This window comes from Nyctereutes procyonoides, unplaced genomic scaffold (assembly GCF_905146905.1).
Source record: "Nyctereutes procyonoides isolate TBG_1078 unplaced genomic scaffold, NYPRO_anot_genome, whole genome shotgun sequence".
NCBI lineage: Eukaryota > Metazoa > Chordata > Mammalia > Carnivora > Canidae > Nyctereutes > Nyctereutes procyonoides.
Window position 1 is genome coordinate 33,549,439 of NW_026575048.1, and position 18,013 is coordinate 33,567,451.

Here is an 18,013-nt window from a genome sequence, read left to right on the forward strand (position 1 = left end):
GGCGCGCGGCCCGCCGGCCTCACCCCCTCCACCTTCCCCCACCCCGCCCGGCCGGCTCCGCTATCCGCCTCCGGGTCCCGTTATCCGGCGGCCGCGGCCCCGTTAGCCGCCCCCGCGCCGAGCCCGCAGCTCCCGCCCCCCCCGCCCCCCCCCCCGCCCCGCGGCCCGAGCTCGGGGGCCCGCGGGCTGGGCAGGGCCGGAGCCGCCTCCGCGCCGCTTCCCAGGCCCGGACGGCCGCGGGAGGAGGTCCCGCTGTCAGTCAGCGGGGAAGGCCGGGCCGGGCGGCCGGAGGGGGCGGCGCCGGGGACGGGCTCGGGCCGGGAGCCGGGAGGCGGAGGCGGAGGCGGAGGCGGAGGCGGCGGCGGCGGCGGGGGCGGGGGCGGGGGCGGCTCCGGCCTTATAAGCGGCGGGGGCAGGGCGGGAGGGAGGCAAGTGTCAGGCCGATGCGCGGCCCGCGAGGGGCCGGGGCCGGGGCCGGGGTCGGGGCGGCCGGGGCCATGCGCGCGGACTGGGCAGGGGGCGGGCGCGGCGCAGAGCGGAGCCGCCTCGGAGCCTGAGCCTCCCGGGCCGGGGCCGCGGAGCCGCGCGGGGCCGGCGGGGGAGGGGAGGGGAGGGGAGGGGAGCGATGCGGCGCCGGCGGGCGGCGGTGGCCGCGGGCTTCTGCGCCTCCTTCCTGCTGGGCTCCGTCCTCAACGTGCTCTTCGCACCGGGGTCGGAGCCTCCGCGGCCGGGCCAGTCCCCCGGGCCGTCGCCAGCCCCGGGCCCGGGCCGTCGCGGGGGCCGCGGGGAACTGGCCCGGCAGATCCGGGCGCGCTACGAGGAGGTGCAGCGCTATTCCCGCGGGGGCCCCGGCCCCGGGGCGGGCCGGCCGGAGCGGCGGCGCCTGATGGACCTGGCCCCGGGCGGGCCGGGCCTGCAGCGCCCCCGGCCCCCGCGGGCCCGGCCCCCGCCCGACGGCGCCCCGAGCTGGCCCCCGGCTCCCGGCCCGGGCTCCCCCGGCTCCCCCGGCTCCCCCGGCTCGGGCCCGCGCCTGGGCTGCGCCGCGCTCCGCAACGTGTCCGGCGCTCAGTACGTGGGCTCGGGCTACACCAAGGCCGTGTACCGGGTCCGCCTGCCCGGCGGCGCCGCCGTGGCGCTCAAGGCGGTGGACTTCAGCGGCCACGATCTGGGCAGCTGCGTGCGCGAGTTCGGGGCCCGGAGGGGCTGCTACCGGCTGGCGGCCCACAAGCTGCTCAAGGAGATGGTGCTGCTGGAGCGGCTGCGGCATCCCAACGTGCTGCAGGTACGACGGTAGGGGCGAGGGGGTGAGGGTGCAGGCTGGACGCGCCCGGGCCGGTCACCTGGTCACTCGGACTGGAAGAGAAGGCTCGGCCGGAGAGATAAGGAAGCGGAGCCCTGGGGACTGTGTCCAGGGTAAGCTAGGGGCCGAACCCCGACCGTGGCCGCTCCCCACCACACGCCCTGCCTCTCGCTCCCGAGTGGGCGTCTCGTTAGGGAGGCACTCCTGGGTCTCTCACCTCCACCACCCCCCCATAGCCTTTGAAGACAGAGGCCAAGACAGAGAGCGTCCCAAAACTCGCGGTAGAGGTTGCGAGGCTGTTAGGACTTAGGACCCTGCTTCCGGCCGGAGCTGGGGTACGAAGCACCAGGGAAATGTCCCCAAGCCAAGACACAGAGGTCATCCCTGAGTCAGGATTCCAGCCGCGGTGATAGGGCCCCCTTTCTTGGTGGAATGTGAACCCCGCTTCTTCTCTCAACGTCCAGTGGCTTGTCTGGCTTTGAAGATGGGACGGGACAGCAACGGGGTAGGGAAGGGCTAGAAAGAGACCCTGTATCAGGCTTGATTCCCAGAGAATATCTCCACCTCCTACCCCACCCAGAAGCCACTGGAAGGGCTGGAGGGAATTGGGCCAGAAAATGCACAGCCCTTCCCAGAAGTAACCTCGCCATTCCCCAGGCCTCAAAGTCGGCCCTTGAATCATTGAGGAAGCCCGAAGGTCTTAGCTCAGTGCTCAGGGGACAGGTTACGGGCCTGAGTGGCTCAGTGTCACATTATCAGAGCAGATGTGCTCAGTGGCTGGAAGACTGAAAAGGCCAGATGCCTAGTTCCTACTAAATGGGACTCTGTCTCTCCTGTTCACTGGGGAGCAGAGGGGAGAGATGAGACCCGACTTTGTCCCCTCCAGGCTAGACTAAGAGAGTGGGCCTCTCATAGCCCCAGCACTGCCCTAACACACCCACTTCCTCCTCTCCCCCAGCTCCCTGGCCTTGAGTCGGCCTTAGGATTAGACAGACTGTGCCTTTGCACATGTCTGAGCAGACTGAGGGGAATCCCTGACTGGTCTTGGCCCACTGAACAGAGGGTGTGTGCACACTTCCCAGGAGAGGACCCTTCCCACACCTTCTACCTCCCAGCCCACTCAGATTAACCTTTCTGCACCCAGCAGAACTCGGAAATCTAGGAGTCCCTCCCTCCTTTTGTAAGGACGGAGATAGACTCCAAGCCTGGGTGGGTATTGCAGAATAAGAGAGATAGGCCAGAGAGCTATTTATATTCCTCCTGGCTCCAGGTCTCCCAGGCCACCCCACTCTGACCAGACACTAGTGACCAGGTCCCAGGCCCTGAACTGGTTGCAGGAGGTTGGGCATAGCCAACAGTTGTGGGTGGTTATGCCTGGTTGCTTAGCTGACACTGTGTGCCTGGTGCTTCAGGGAGTGAGCGACTGGTTACGTGGCCATTCTAACTGGGAGGATCTTGTTCTTTTCACTTCCCAGGGGCTCTTGGGAACTTTTTGGCAACCCTGGGTTGTCAGCCAGATTCTGAGGCAGTGAAGAAGCAGGACATTAAGTGTTGGCTTAGGATTCCCCCCCCCCCCTTAGGACAGGTTGAGGTTTTGATGGGCTTTTCTGTCTCCTAAGGAATTTCTCCCTCCCTGACTTACCACACCCAAGCTTCCTGACCGCCATCTAGTTAACTGCCCCCACACGTATCACAGAATGGTCCTCCACTTTCTTGTCAGGCCCCCTGCCCAAGTCTGAAGGCACAATATGTATGTGTGTGTGTGTGTGTGTGTGTGTGTGTGTAAAAACAACTGAATAGATTTCACCCATTCCCTCACTAGACCAAGACTGGGTCTAACTAATATTGCTGTGTGACTCCTACAGAGTTGGGGACTGGGGTAGTTGCCCTAGGACACATGTGTTATAAGGTGGGGAGAGTCCCGGTCCTTTCCACCTGGGGAAAGGTAACAAGTTACCATCACAGAGAAGAAAGGGTCCCTTAGTATGAGTTTAGGAACTGCTTTGGGGGTGATTTCCCCAACTTATCCCCCACTGCCAGTCAGTGCTTTCTGGCTTCTTCAGCATTGTCACCTCTGCAGCCAGGGAAGCCTGCTCTGGGTGGGGTCTTCTTGTTCAGGAGGCTTCAGTGAGGGTACTCAGGAAACTAGAAATAATGTTTTAACCTCTTCATCATTTAAAACTTCAAAACCATTTGACTGCTGAACTGTGGAAGAGCCAAAGAATGTTTTCTTTGAGTTCTGGCTCCCCCAGGCTACCTGAGGTCCAGTCACCCTCTCTGGCAGCCCCACAGTTGGTTTTGTGGGTTCTAATAGAAAATGCCCAGGTAGTATGTCCCACCGTGCACCTCCCAGCACTTTCTCCGGTGTCTGGGGGCTGCCTGGGCGAAATCTCTCTCTCTTTCTTCCATCACCCCTCACGCACACACAAACACACACAGTCCTCACGTGATAGATGCCTCTATAGCCCAGGGTCAAAGGGCAAAAGGGTCTTCCCTCCCCCCTACCTCCATAGTTCCAGGATCTCAGGCCTCAGATGGGGCCCCAGGCCTGCTTGGGCGCAGATTCTGGCCCTGCTAGAGTATATTTCTTCTCCCAAACGAACAAAAGATGCGACTGAAATGCTCAGCCTCATGCTTCCTGGGGGGGTTAATGGTGTCTTTTTATTTTTTCCTGAGGGGTGTTGATTAATACCTCGTTAACAGCGCATTTAACGACCTCCGGGTGTTTAATAACCTTCAGAAGTTTCCCACAAAGGCTCAGACTCTGGGCAAGAAAATGAGAACCAGGCCCCAGGGCTGCTCCCCTTACCTTCCCCCCCCACCCCCGCCCCACCGGGGTCTGGGGCCTCCCTGGGCTGATGCAAGGTGGGGGAGCAGAGAAAGGGGAAAGAAGAGGGTGCCCAGGACTGTCCCGTTGTCTCCCAGTTCGCAGCTCTAGTGATCTAATGGTGGCCAGTGGCCCCGAGCCGCGTCTTCTCTCATGCCAGCAGGGCTGGGGCAGCTGGCTCCGGGAACGGGGAGCTAGAAGGGCACTCTTGGGACGAAACAGGACATGTGACAGCCTGGAGTGGATCCGGGAGGGGTGTAAATGATGGTAAGAGAGGTGACAGTATGCAGGGACATCTAGCCTATGGGCTTGGCTCCCCCTTGTGCCGCAACACCTCCCCCCCAGCCCCTACGTTGTGCAGCTCTCCCCTCTCTGTACTGTGGCCTGGACAACTCAGCCTTTGTGTTCCTACCCCACAGGGTGCTGGTTGTTTTGAGCAGCATCTGACCCCTACCGATGTGCAGTGTGGTGGGAAAGGCTGGGGGAAGTGGGGCTCTCTGTCGACACTGGTTTAGGTGTTAATGACAAGGTCAGGCTGTGCTTCCGAGAAGTCCCTGACTAGCTGAGCTGTATCAAGCCCACCCTCAGGTGCTATGGAGTGGACAGACCCCCAGAGAACCAATCTTCCCCAGAAACCATTCCTTACTACTACTCCCATCGCTGGGTGTGACCTCCCCCTACCCCCCACAAGGATGTGCCGCTTAGAAATTTTGTTCTTGTTACCAGTCCTGAGGGAGCTTGTTTTTCCTCCCACAAGACCAGAGCTGAGAAACCATGAAGTTGCCAGAAAGTAAAAATGATAAGAAATAGAAGACTGGAGCAGGGGAGGAGGTGTAATACCCATTTGCTGGCTTGTTGATTAACAAATGGTATTCTTAGAAAGAACCAAACTGTGGAATCCAAGTGACATAAATTTGAATCCAAGCTCCTGCATTTATTAGCTGTGCAACATTAGGCAAGTAACTTAACTTCTCTGAATTAAGTTCCTCACCTGTAAACTGGAGATTAATAATAGTACCTACTATGTCTGTGTAAGGTTATTGTAAGAATCAAGTTACGCATGTAAAACATTTAGCACAGTGCCTGGCACATGGCTGACACGTGGTGTCCAGACCTGCCCATTTACCTGAGCAGCAGGAGGTAAGAGGCTGATTGCACCAGCAGGAGCTCGAGCTTTAGGCTTCCCAGGCAATGCTGCTGTTCTCTTCTGGCCTGAGCTGAAGCAACAGCTCCGGGATGGGGGAGTAGGGGGCGGTAGTACAGAGGGAGGGGGCATCTGACAGCCCGGCCTTTCCCTGTCCCCACCCCTACCTTGTGACCTAATGACCTGCCCCATGCCTCCCCCAGCTCTATGGCTACTGCTACCAGGACAGCGAGGACATCCCGGACACCCTGACCACCATCACAGAGCTGGGCGCCCCTGTGGAGATGATCCAGCTGCTGCAGACTTCCTGGGAGGACCGATTCCGAGTGAGCAGGGAGGAGGGCCCAGGGAGCAGGGGAGAGGGCCGGGCCCTGGGCTCCTTGCTGGCATGGTTTTCCCTTAGAAGGCCAGCCCTCCAGAGCAGCTTGGACTCCTCCTCAGTCCAAAAAAAAAAAAAAAAAAAAGAGGGAACGATGGAGCAAAACTGACTCAGCCATCAGCCAAAGGGTTAAAAAAAGAAGGAAGATGTAGAGGATTCTGACGTTTTTTGTGCTCCTGCTCCCCTTAGACACACACACACACACACACACACACACACACACACACACGCCCGTAGCCTGGCTGCAAGAGGGCCAGTGTCCCAGGACTAGAAAAGACCTTGAGGTCATCTTGACCCTCACTCTATATCAACACACTGAACTAAAACCATACCCAAGATGCAACTTCAGGGAGGAGCTTCGTGATCCCCACACTTCCGTGCTGCCTATTTCCTCCGACTCCATGTGACTTTCAGGGTCAGGCTAGCCCAGGGTTAATAGAAAATCACTGGCTTGCTCTGGAAGGCATTTAGTAAGCCCCTGGGCCTTTAAGAGGAAAGCCAACCCTCACCCCACCCCCTGGGCAAGTCCAGAACCCCAAAGGGACAAGCCCTGGAGTCCCCCCGCCAACCCCCTCTCAGGAGAGAAGCATATGAGCAACCCTGTGTGTGCTCCTCAGATCTGCCTGAGCCTGGGCCGGCTCCTTCACCACCTGGCCCACTCCCCACTGGGCTCAGTCACTCTGCTGGACTTCCGCCCCCGACAGTTTGTGCTGGTGGATGGGGAGCTGAAGGTGACAGATCTGGATGATGCACGTGTGGAGGAGACACCGTGTACAAGCAGCACAGACTGCATACTGGAGTTTCCGGCCAGGAACTTCACCCTGCCCTGCTCAGCCCAGGGCTGGTGTGAGGGTATGAATGAGAAGCGCAACCTCTACAATGCCTACAGGTGACCTCCACCCCCAACCCGGGAAGGCCGGAGAGGGAGAGTGGGCCCAGGAGGGCATGGCAAGAGGAGAGCCATCAGGGGGTCCAGGAGGCCAGCCAGGGTGGGGAGACTCAGCCTTGACCAATGAAGCAGCAGGGGTGGGGAAACCCTTCCACCCACTCAAGAAGGGAACATTCAGGCTCCTAATGATGAGGCTAAAAATAGTCAGCTCCAGGGAGAATCTGGGTTGGGGGGTGGCAGCTGGAGGCTTCTTAAAATAGTGTCAGATTCAGAGCAGAGGGCTGGTGGGACTGGCACTACCCCTTCCTCCCCTGGTCCTTCACCTCTGGAAGCTCCTCACTGGGCCCGGGCTCTGGGGCTGCTCTGACAGCAATCAGCTCAGGGGATGATGTGGGACTGGGTGGTGGGGAAGTTCTGGGGATGGATGGCAAAACAGACCTCACACTGCAGTTAAGGTGTGGCCTTAGCATGTGCCCAGATCCCTACCCTGATTCTGATCCCTATCTGGGTGGTAGGGGTCAGGCTCCCTGGCCAGATTAGGGTTCTGTCCCAAATCAGGGCAGAAGAAGGGTATGTCCCCAAGGCTGTACCACTGAGCCCCTGGTTTCTCTCTGGCCCAGGTTTTTCTTCACATACCTCCTGCCCCACAGTGCCCCACCCTCACTACGGCCTCTGCTGGACAGCATTGTTAACGCCACAGGTGAGCTCTCCAGGGCCCATCTGCTTCTCATCACCCTGCCCCTCCCCCGGCAGGCATGGGGACGAGAATGACCCAGGACAACACATCCAGAAACCATCATTTCCCAAAGTGGCATTCTGTGGCAAACCCCCTTCCCTGTCCACTGGTCATCTGGGCACAGGCTCCAGAGGAAGAGAGGGAGAGGCAGCTGGTGGCCTACCTCGGGGAGGAGTAGGAGCCCACATGCCCTCTCATAGCCACGCTGCACTCTGCAGGAGAGCTCGCCTGGGGAGTAGATGAGACTCTGGCCCAGCTGGAGAAAGTGCTGCACCTGTACCGGAGTGGGCAGTATCTGCGGAACACCTCAGCAGGCAGCAGAGCTGGTGAGTGGCTCTGACAGAGCTCAGCGGCTGGGGAGGTGGGGAACAGGTGGGAGGGTGGGTGATCCCATTCATGGGCTAAGTGGCCCATCCTCCTAAGGCACTCCTGAAGGACCACTGACTCTTTAGCCTTTACTTGGAGGTCCTCTCTCTGGCTGAGACAGAATAACTAATTCTCTCTTGACTTAGGAGAAGGGGAGGCACTGACGCCCCTTCTCTGGGGGCTCCAGACCCCACTGTGTATTGACTGCATGATTTTGAGCATATTACCTACACCTTAAGCCTCACTTTTCTCATCTGTGAATTGGGTTTAGTATTATCTGCCCCCAAAAATGCTTATGGGGATTAAATGCCAGGTGAAGTGTGTGCAAGCTATTAACCTGGTTCCCATCACACAGCTGAAGTATGATATATGTTTGCTTCTCTTGCCTTCCTCTACCCTTCCGGGGCTAGAGGGGAGGTTGGCCATACCTGGGCCTCCACATCGAAACCAGTCAAGAAGCCTGAGAGCAGGGGGAGAATTCTAGCCACTGCTGTAGTCCCTCTGCTGAGGCCCTGGGGTTTATCATGGTTGCCAGGGGGGCCAGGGGTGGGCAGCCTCTGTATTCAAGGAGCTCTGGCCAGTCTTAGGGGTGGGGGAGCCCTCGTTAGCCCTGTAAATAAAGTTTAACGAGGTGAACAATGGCTGGCTCTGTCCCTGAGGACGCCGTTTATGGGGCTATAAATCACAGCCAGCCCTGGACTTTGGTCTAGTCCCTGGTAGAAGAAGGAGGCAGGAGGGCGGGGTGGCCAGAGGCCCAGGGCTTCTGCATTATCAGTCCCGGTCTGGGGCTCCCCAGGCAGCAGGAAGGACTCAGGTGAACAGGCGGCCTGCAGCTAAGCAGCTTCCTGATTGAGGAGCTTTCAGAGCATCCGGGGGCTCTTTCTGTGTAATGGGAAGATTTTTCCTCCAGCCTCCTCTCCAAACACTCGAGTTGTGGATTCCCAAATGGTAATTTTTGTGTTTCACATTCATTTGCATTCCTCTTCAGAAATCTTAACTGCCCACTCCCTTAAGAGCTTGCCTAATCTCTCTCCCTAAGGCCAGGAGGAAGTGGGACCAAGGGGTGCTCCAAACTCTTGCCGATCAAAATGTGGTCAGCAGACCAGCAACACCCAAGGCTCATTAGAAATGCCCACTCCCATGCCCCACCCTAGACCTTCTAAATCGGGATCTGAATTTTAACAAGATTCTCTGGAGATTCACAGGCACACTGAAGTCTGTGTGTGTGTTTATCCCACTACGTGCCCACGTCACGTGCTGTCTAAACACACTGTGCGTCCTTAGATTTGGGAGCTGTATGTCTCCCAGAAACTAAGTGTGAACTTTGCCTTTACTGAATGGTCAGCCCAGTCCACAGTGGTAGCTGCCTTCATCTCCACACTAGGGCAACTGGGCTGGATTTCAGCTTTCAGCTAGGAAATGAGTCTTAGCCCCTTTCAGAAAGTGGCCCCAGCCCTCATGCCTGGAAACAGAGCTCTCATTTGAACTCCATCACCGAACGCAGAGTACCAGCGCCTCCCAGACAGCACCATCCCCCAGGAAGACTACCGCTGCTGGCCATCCTACCACCACGGAGGCTGCCTCCTCTCGGTGTTCAACCTGGCTGAGGCCGTGGACGTCTGTGAGAGCCATGCCCAGTGCCAGGCCTTTGTGGTCACCAACCAGACCACCTGGACAGGTGAGCCGGTGGGAAAGGACATGCTGAGGGAGGTGACTGGAGTTCCCTGGAAGAGATTAACAGATAGTGGTCCCCCATCAGGAGCCAGCTTTGATGAGAAGATAAGAAGGCTGAGAGGATGAGCGCCAAGTATCTGTGTCCTCGGGGCAGTCACATTAGGGAGAGTGGCCCCACCTCCAGGGAGAGATCTAGTCCTGTTCCCTCTCACCTCCACCTCCAGGTCGGCAGCTGGTATTTTTCAAGACAGGATGGAGCCATGTGGTCCCTGATCCCAACAAGACTACATACGTGAGGGCCTCTGGCTGACCTGTCTGAGGGCTCGACTGACAGCGGACCAGCCCCACCAGCTGGGCTTGTCTGTGGAGGGAGGGAGTGACTTGTACCAGCAGCACCGCATGTCACCCAGAAACTCCTGAAGACAAGGCTGACATCCCAGACAGTGAGGTGACCAGGACAATGTGCAATAATGCCAAATGTTAAAATGTGAGTTACCGGTCTAAGTATGGGACTGCTGGCCCCAGGGCCAGGAATCACAGTGGGGTGGGGGGCAGGGGCTGACTGCCCCTCCAACCCTCTGGGCTGCCAGCAAGGCTCAGGCTGGTGTCCCCACTGGGGGTCTGCCCCTTGCTGGGACAATTCTGTGGGCAGCCCCATCACTGTGTTCACAGTGTGAGAATGTAGCCAGAGCCCCTGCTGCTGCTGCTGCATGTCACGATCGGGTGGGGGCTGCGTGGGGACAATCGATCATGGAGGGTTCTCTCAGCTGAGTTCCGGATAGAAGACTTGACGGGGATGCCCTGGGATGTGGGGGTTTCTGTACCCGGGGAGGCCACCTCTGGCCACCCAACTGGGCCCCCCACCCCAGGCCAGTGCAGAGGAGCCCACAAGGTATGAGCCAAGACATGGGGTCAAGGAGCAGGTTGCAGTTTGAGCCAGGACCTGGGGTGGGGGTGGGGCCGGGGCCTTTTCTGCCTCATTTGCTTTCAGTGAAAGCCGCAAAGCAGCCAAAACCAGCCTCTCCCCCCTCCTGGAGTTTGTATATCCAGAAGCTTTTGTACTTCTTGTTCATTAAATGTTTATTTTTGTAAAAAAAAAAAAAAATCAATCAATTAATAAATGACGTTTCATGGCAAGGACTCTTCCCAAGCCACAGTTTCTTGGGCTGACTTACGTCCTCAATTAATGTCTTTGGTGTTTGTTTGGGGAAGTGAGGGCAGGAGGTCATGGGTGGTGACCTTGAGAAGAGTGAAATCTGGGCCACCTGGGTGGCTCAGTGGTTGAGCATCTGTCTTTGGCTCAGGGTGTGATCCTGGAGTCCCAGGATCGAGTCCCGCATTGGGCTCCCTGTAGGGAGCCTGCTTCTCCCTCTGCGTATGTCTCTGCCTCTCTCTCTGTATCTCATGAATAAAAAGAGGAGTGAAATCTGAAGTTGGCAAAATGTGTTTCCAGGCCCTGCTCCCATGGTGCCCACTTCCCTCCATGACCCTCCATATCCATGTCTGGACAAAAGACACGAAGGACTTCCTCCCCTGGGGACATTCATGCTTTAACACATGCCAGTTTTTTATTTATAGAGCTTTTACCCAAAGGACCAGCATCTTAATAGTGGGATGTCAGCCACATTGGGGGGAGGCTCCAAGCAACCTGCCTTTGCCCCATATGGGGGTGGGCCTGGTCATGGTCACCACTGCCCACCACAGACCAATGGGTAATTTATTTTCCAGAGCCTTTCTCTGAGCTTGAAATATATGGAAGGTGGAGAGAAAGGAAGGTCTGTTAGACCAGCCCCCTCTTCCTGGGCTTTAAGAGGGAGGGTCTAGCAAGGGAAGACCCAAGTGCGTGGAACCCCAGAGGGAAAATGAGGACCTAAGGGTTCAAGATCAACACTGAGGCCAGAGAGAACCCAGCATGGATACACATTCTTCTAACTTGAAATCCTATATTTCTCTCCTGTATACCATTCTGCTTCTAGAATATTTTATAGCATGCAAACCTTTGAGGGCTTTAAAAAGAAGAACCAAACTTTCACTGAGAATCTGATTTCTCCTCAACAGACGTGGTTGTTGTAAGTTTTCACGTACAAGATGTCCCTGGAGTTCTAAGGGACTGAGGAGTCAATCTTCATTCTGGAATCCTAATCATGGATGCTGCTCAGATCCTCAGGTTTGCACCTCACTACCACCATGCCTACCCCACACGTGCCACACCTTGCCTGTGGCAACCTGGAGTTGCTGATTGTGGGGAGGGTCAGAGCCACCACAGCAGCTCATACCATGACTCAACCAAGTCCTCACCAACAGGGTCAGAGCCACCACAGCAGCTCATACCATGACTCAACCAAGCCTCACCCTTGCACAGAGGACCTCAGCCTCCAGACCCTTTTCCTGAGCTGAATTCACGTGCTACAACACGTATAGCCCCATGCCATCCAGTAGTGTTAGATTTACACTGCCTTCTGCTATTCTCCAGCTGCCAACCAGCCCATGGGGTTTGAGGATAGGAGGTGTCATAGGGCTGGGGCAGGAAAGTCTGCAGGGTCTGTGCAGCCCAGAGGGAAAGCAAGACTCTGACTGCAGTCAGCAGATAGGCCCATAGGGACCAGGACGCACGTGACTCAGCAAGAAAAGAGAAAGCCAAAGATGAACCAAGAACTGCCTGCCAGGCTCTAGAAGTTTCTAGAAGTGACCCGAGGAGAGGGGCAGGCTCTGGCCTCAGCAACGTACAATTATCATTCCAATTTTATGGACCTGAAAACTGAAGCCTAGATGACAGCTGCTAAGGGATTTAGTAAGCATTCAAATCCCACCCTAATCTCTGAGCCTGACCCAGAGGAGAGGGAGAATGGTAGCAAAAGCAATCAAAATAAGACTTAGGGAGCCCTTGCCTATTTGGAGTGGGTGACAAACTAAAATGCCAGAGTGCATCAAACTTTTTTAGAAAGACTCAGGCACAGAAGGCTGAGGGGGTAATGGATTGCTTCTTCCTTGGCAAGTGAGCCTTACCTCAATCTAGATATCTGAGGGCAAAAATGGCTAGTCTTGTTCTGGCAGAGAAAAGAGCATTCGCAGCTGGGAATGGAGAGGTGACAGAGTGCCCTGAAAGGAAGGGGACAGTGAGTAAAAAACCCTGAGGCCAAATCATCCCTCTCCCGTCTCCCCATGGCCATTTACCATGCATCCACCTGTCTCCCTGGAAAACGTTCAGTTCCTGGGTACATCCTGTCCCCTTCCTGCGGAAGCCAGAACCACACCTCCCCAGAGTCAATGTTCTTTCCATTCCACTGTACAGCCAATGTTACCCCGGGGCCTCGTGCATCGAAGAAATAGCAGTTCACCCAACTGAAGCTTCAGGTGACAGACCCAGAAGCTAGAGGGGGGTCCTTTCCTAGGGCCGGGAAGTAGGAAGCAATATGAGAGGGGGTCACGTTGCCACTGGTCCCCCAAGAGCCTCCGGAGGAATTTTGGCCAGTCCTGCATGTGCTCTCTGTGTGATCTGGGCTGTGACAACTCCTCGAGCCTCCAAATTTCAGCTAAATAATATCTGCTTCACAGGAGTGTTGCAGCGACCGAATGAAATTCTGTTAAGTAAAGATCTTAGCCAGTATCAGCAAACAGTAAGTGTTTAGGAAATACTGGTTGATCTGTCCTTATATGAGTGAGCTGAACCCTCAATGTTCATCAGTGACCCATCCTGGAAGAGCATCCAGGTGGGCTGGGGAGGACCAGGCACAAGCCAGTCTGTCGCCACGCCCCACCTCCAGCACCCCCAATAGGGAACATTGCCATCGCCTGGAGGAGGTGGAGCCAGGCTCTCTGGGTCAGTGCCCTGGGAGTTGAGTGTGTGGCAGACAGGAGGAAGAGGATTAACATGAAAGCAGAAAATGGGATTAGGAGGCCTCAGGATAATGTGCCCACCCGCCCGCCATCCATGACAACGGCTTCTTGCTTTCACTCTCTGGCTTCTGGAGCCCAAAGCATGTAAAGCTTGGTTGCCCCCTGCTCTCAGGGGCAGAGCCAGTAAAAGACTTGGTAGACTCAGAGCATGAGACTACTCAGTCGGCTGGGAATAGGGCCAGGCCGCCCTTACATGCACTTTCTCGTTTAAACCCCATGGCATCTCTGAAACGGGCGATGGCCCAGAAGGTAAAGAGCCAGGATGTTAGCCTCCCAAAGCCTGTGCTCCTTCCCCTCTACCCACTGTCTTACATGGAGCGCAGCGTCTCCCTGAACCCAGATCAGTGATGTGCTCAGACCTGTACTTCCCTTGGAAACAATTCCCAGACCCACACCTGCCTTTGATAAAAACAAAAAACAAACAAAACAACAAAACAAAACAAAACACCAAAAGGCAATTTAAGGAGACAAGGTCTGCCTCTGGGGCTCATCCCGTAACTGTGAGGATGTTCCCAAAGAGCTCGACCTTTTTAAAGGATCTCTTTGAGGTCTATCACGCAGGACTGCTATTTGGTATGGTAATTTCTTTGTGAATCCAGGCCAATGCTACACCATCAGGTGGAGAAAGTGCTATGTAAGTCCCAACTATGTAAAGGAGATCAACCATGCTATTTCTTAAAATTACCTCTCAAGTTCTAGAGGATCCCCAATGACCTTCCATGTCTGGAGAGTTCATGCTCTCACCCCATTCCATAAATCAGAACAAGGCCAATCTCAGCCTCTTTTTTTAGGGCCGTAATTACTTGTCCTCCTGCCGCATCCTACCTGGCCCCCCACCCTACACTGCTCATCTACCCTCTGCTGGCCTGCTCCCAGATGCAGGATATTCTCCTGAGGTACAGCGATAAGACCTTCCCCTCGATCATTCAGGGTCCCAACAGGAATAGGAGAGCACGCTGAACATAAGATAAACTTCTACATGTGTAGGTACAAGGGAACTCCAAGGGATAGTGCTGTAACTTGGGGCTAGTAACAGTAGAGCTATTACCAACCCCTCCCAAGGGAAGGGAGTATATAATCTGTTACCAGAACACAGAGAACCTAGAAGGAGTCAAGTGACCACAGGACACAGCCAGACAAGATGACTTCACAAGGTGGGAGCTAGAAGAATATGTACACTCATGTTACTCTCCTTCCCGCCCCTCTGTCCATTCCCATCTCCTATGAAGCCCTCCATTGGTCAAACCCACCTGAAGCCAGAGGGACCTTGATAGTAAGGTCTGTAATTGTCAGGGAGTCCTCTACAGCATGCATTCTCATGAGGGCTGTGATCATCCCCAAGGAGACAAAACTTGGCTCTTGGGACATGAAAAGAACTTAAATGTGGCTAGTGGCCCTCCAAAGGGTCAAAGTACATAAACTGATACAGAGTATACACATGCTATGAAAATTTTATGAAGATGGTGCAATTAGGATAAAAATATCTCAGGCAGCCCGGGTGGCTCAGTGGTCTAGCGCCGCCTCCAGCCCAGGGCGTGATCCTGGAGACCTGGGATCAAGTCCCACGTCGGGCTCCCTGCATGGAGCCTGCTTCTCCCTCTGCCTGTGTCTCTGTCTCTATCTCTCTCTGTGTATCTCAAGAATAAATAAATAAAATTTTTTTAAAAAGATAAAAATATCTCCAAGAGTACTTGGCAAGGGAGGGAGCCATAATGAAACATAGGTGAAGAAGCACTGGATTATAGTGACCCAAAATTCTTTCTTGGGCTGACACTGAGAGCTTCAAATCTCTCACCCTCAATATTATCAATATACATTTATATGTACTCTCTGTGTAATTTATAATAAAAAACAAAGTGCCATTTGAATTATTTTTCACTCAAGGCTTTACTCAAACTATCCTTGCCCATGGTGAACATCAGACCGTTTCGTGAGTCTCCTGCGCCTCCCTGCCGCTTACAGCTTTTGGCTGATATTTCCCCACAGAGAAGAGTTCAGCATCATCGGCAAGCCAGACAATTTCAAGGTACAACTCGCTCCTCTCAATTGCTTAAGCCACAAAATGTGTCTGAAGTGCCAATCACTGTAATGAATGCTGAAATATCAGACATGCCCCTGCCTTTCAGGACCTCTCAATGTCATGGGAGACGTCACAAAGTCAACAAGGTAATATATGAGCTGTGACTACACGGGCAATGAAGCTGATTTGCACATGTGGCTTGTGAACACAGAGCACTTGATGGTCACATCTTGGATTGCCAAGGGCCAGTTAACCCAGTTAGCCCAGACCCTCAGGAGAATCAGTCCCCCACCAGGAGCCCTACCTTTCACACTGTTCCATCCAAAGAAAGGCTTATGTATCCTTACTCCATATTTCTTATCTCTAAGTCAGTTCCCTATCGTCACCAGACATTCCCCCCATTCCCGTGGTGACTCAACAGGCTTTGGTGTGGAGCCTGTCAGAAGCTCCTTAAAAGTGTAAATAGAGTGTGTCTACTGTTTCTCCCTTATCCATACACTTACTTGGCCCTTCAAAGAGCTCTAGTAGATTAGGGAGGCACGATTTCTCCTCACCAAAGACAGGCTGCCTTTCCACAGGAGGTGGGGTTTGCTCAAGTGCTCCATAATCCTGCCCTGAGAGGTGCTGCTGGCTCCCTCTGCATGGAAACAAAACTCATAGGCCACTTCCCAGAAGCCCCTCTGGCACAGAGGTCAATCTTTAGAAAAGGCTCTCATTTTGTCCTGCTCTTCCACCTTGTCGATCTTCTTATTTATTTGACGGAAAGTCATGTAAGCAAAATGAAAATAAAATACAGAGTGCTTGCTTTCCAGGACTTAGAGATTTAAGGCACTTGTTAGTCATCTGAACACATGCAGAAGATAGTGGTAGGTTATCTGTATCACATCTCATTTTATGACATATCACCTTGTTTACATGCTTCTTTAGGTTGTTTATAGGATATAGAATACCTTTCAACGCTCTGGTCTTGTTTCGTCATTTTTTTTCTCCCATCAATAAAAAATTTTAAAGGCAGCCATTGTTCTAAGGAATGACTATCGTACTTAGGGCACAAAGATGCTTTAATGGGGAAAGACAGTTTGTCTTGTATCTTGGCTTCCCATATCTTTTTGAACCAGGCTTTGATGCTCTGTGAAGTTTTCTGACTCCATCGTTGAGCTATGCAGCATTTTGCAGTTATTAAGAGCAAATGAGTTTCTTCTTTAAACACAAGCCTCTGCTTAGCACATTTAGTACTATTTGACTTGGGTCTCAAGATAGTGCTATTCCCGGAATGGACTTCACATGCTGAAATTTTTTTTTTTAATTACCCACAATCCTATCACATATGCTGAAATGACCTTTTTCTTTTCCTACAGCCTCTCCAACACTTTGCTGAGATGAAGAGACTCAGACAGGGTACTTTGGGGTCAGGAATTCCCAGGTTAACTCTTTAATATGCAAGTTATATATGTAACCCATTCGTGCTACTTTTGAAACTATATTCCGAGCAAATACTTTAAAATACAAAAAAAAAAAATCTGAATGCACGCAGATGGTCCTTGAAATGTTATTTAGAATCACAAAAAAATGAGGATTATAAAGCAATGTGATAAAACATGTAAATTACAGTGTTCAATAAAAAAAGCAGGATGCAAACACATATATATAGCCCTGTAAAAATGCATGTGAAAAAAGACTGGAAGGAATGCACACAATGAAAAATTTTGCAAGGATGACAAACTAATTAGATTTTTTTTAATTTCCTGAACTTTTCTTGCATGTTGTGATGTTTGATTAATCAAACAAATTTTAATTAGATCATTGTCTTAATGGATTAAAGGAGTGGCTCAGTCTTTTCACCTAAAGTAGGACCAAAATCTCTCTCCCATTTTGTTATATAGCCTTCATTTAAATTGGACTTTTGGAAAGTCAGCCCCACTAACTCCCTGATTCATAAAACGTGCTTGATGGCTTAATACTAGAATTGAAGTCACAAGTGACTAGAGAAGCCAGCAGGGAAGGGAGTTGCAGGGCCTGATGCCATCTGGAGAACTTAGGCCTGAGCGCATAGGTATTTCAAGGGAATCAGAGGCTTGGTTTGTTTTTTTTTGTTTTTTTTTTTTCCTTTTTTTTGTGATTCTTCTGATTCGTGTGTTTTGGCCTCTAATTCAAATTTAAAAACAAAGACATTTGTGGGCCAACTAGTAGTCGTCAGGCAGTTTGTAACCTCCAGCATAAAACACATTTTTCTTTTTAAGATTTTATTTATTTATTCATGACAGACACACAGAGAGAGAGAGAGAGAGGCAGAGACACAGGCAGAGGGAGAAGCAGGCTCCATGCAGGGAGCTCGACATGGGACTCGATCCCAGGACTCCAGGATCACACTCCAGGCTGAAGGCGGCACTAAACCACTGGGCCACCAGGGCTGCCCTAAAACCCACTTTTGAAGTTACAGCCAACTGCCTGATTTCTGAGCATTAGGCATCCCAACCTGCTCTGTGTCCTCCAGCTCACTCTTCTTTAGTGAGAACTACACCACTTCTGGACGTTTGATGAGGGTGATGAAGGATATTAGTCCTCAGAATTACGAAGGCTTGTGAATCTGTCCCTGGAAGCTTTCTCTTACCAGACTGTGAAAGCTGGTGACATTTGTAATATTAATTTGTTTTTCCGTCTGTCACTTACACTTAGTGTGCTATGAGGAGTAGATTTGATGCCGTTCAAATACGGCCAGTTTCATCCCTGAGCCCCTTCACAGCTGTCCGATGGTGCCAGCCAGGCCCAGGCTGTTTCCAG

At 53.4% G+C, this 18,013-nt stretch overlaps 1 protein-coding gene across 1 annotated transcript; it reads left to right on the plus strand.

The window, feature by feature from the left end:
* The first annotated feature begins 610 nt into the window (after window positions 1-610).
* PKDCC (protein kinase domain containing, cytoplasmic) lies at window positions 611-10,629 on the plus strand. The gene is made up of 7 exons (XM_055327506.1): window positions 611-1,282; window positions 5,475-5,597; window positions 6,268-6,539; window positions 7,160-7,239; window positions 7,494-7,601; window positions 9,146-9,319; window positions 9,540-10,629. The coding sequence occupies exons 1-7, from the start codon at window positions 626-628 to the stop codon at window positions 9,623-9,625; spliced, it is 1,500 nt and encodes a 499-aa protein (XP_055183481.1). The 5' UTR covers window positions 611-625; the 3' UTR covers window positions 9,626-10,629.
* Window positions 10,630-18,013: the final 7,384 nt, after the last annotated feature.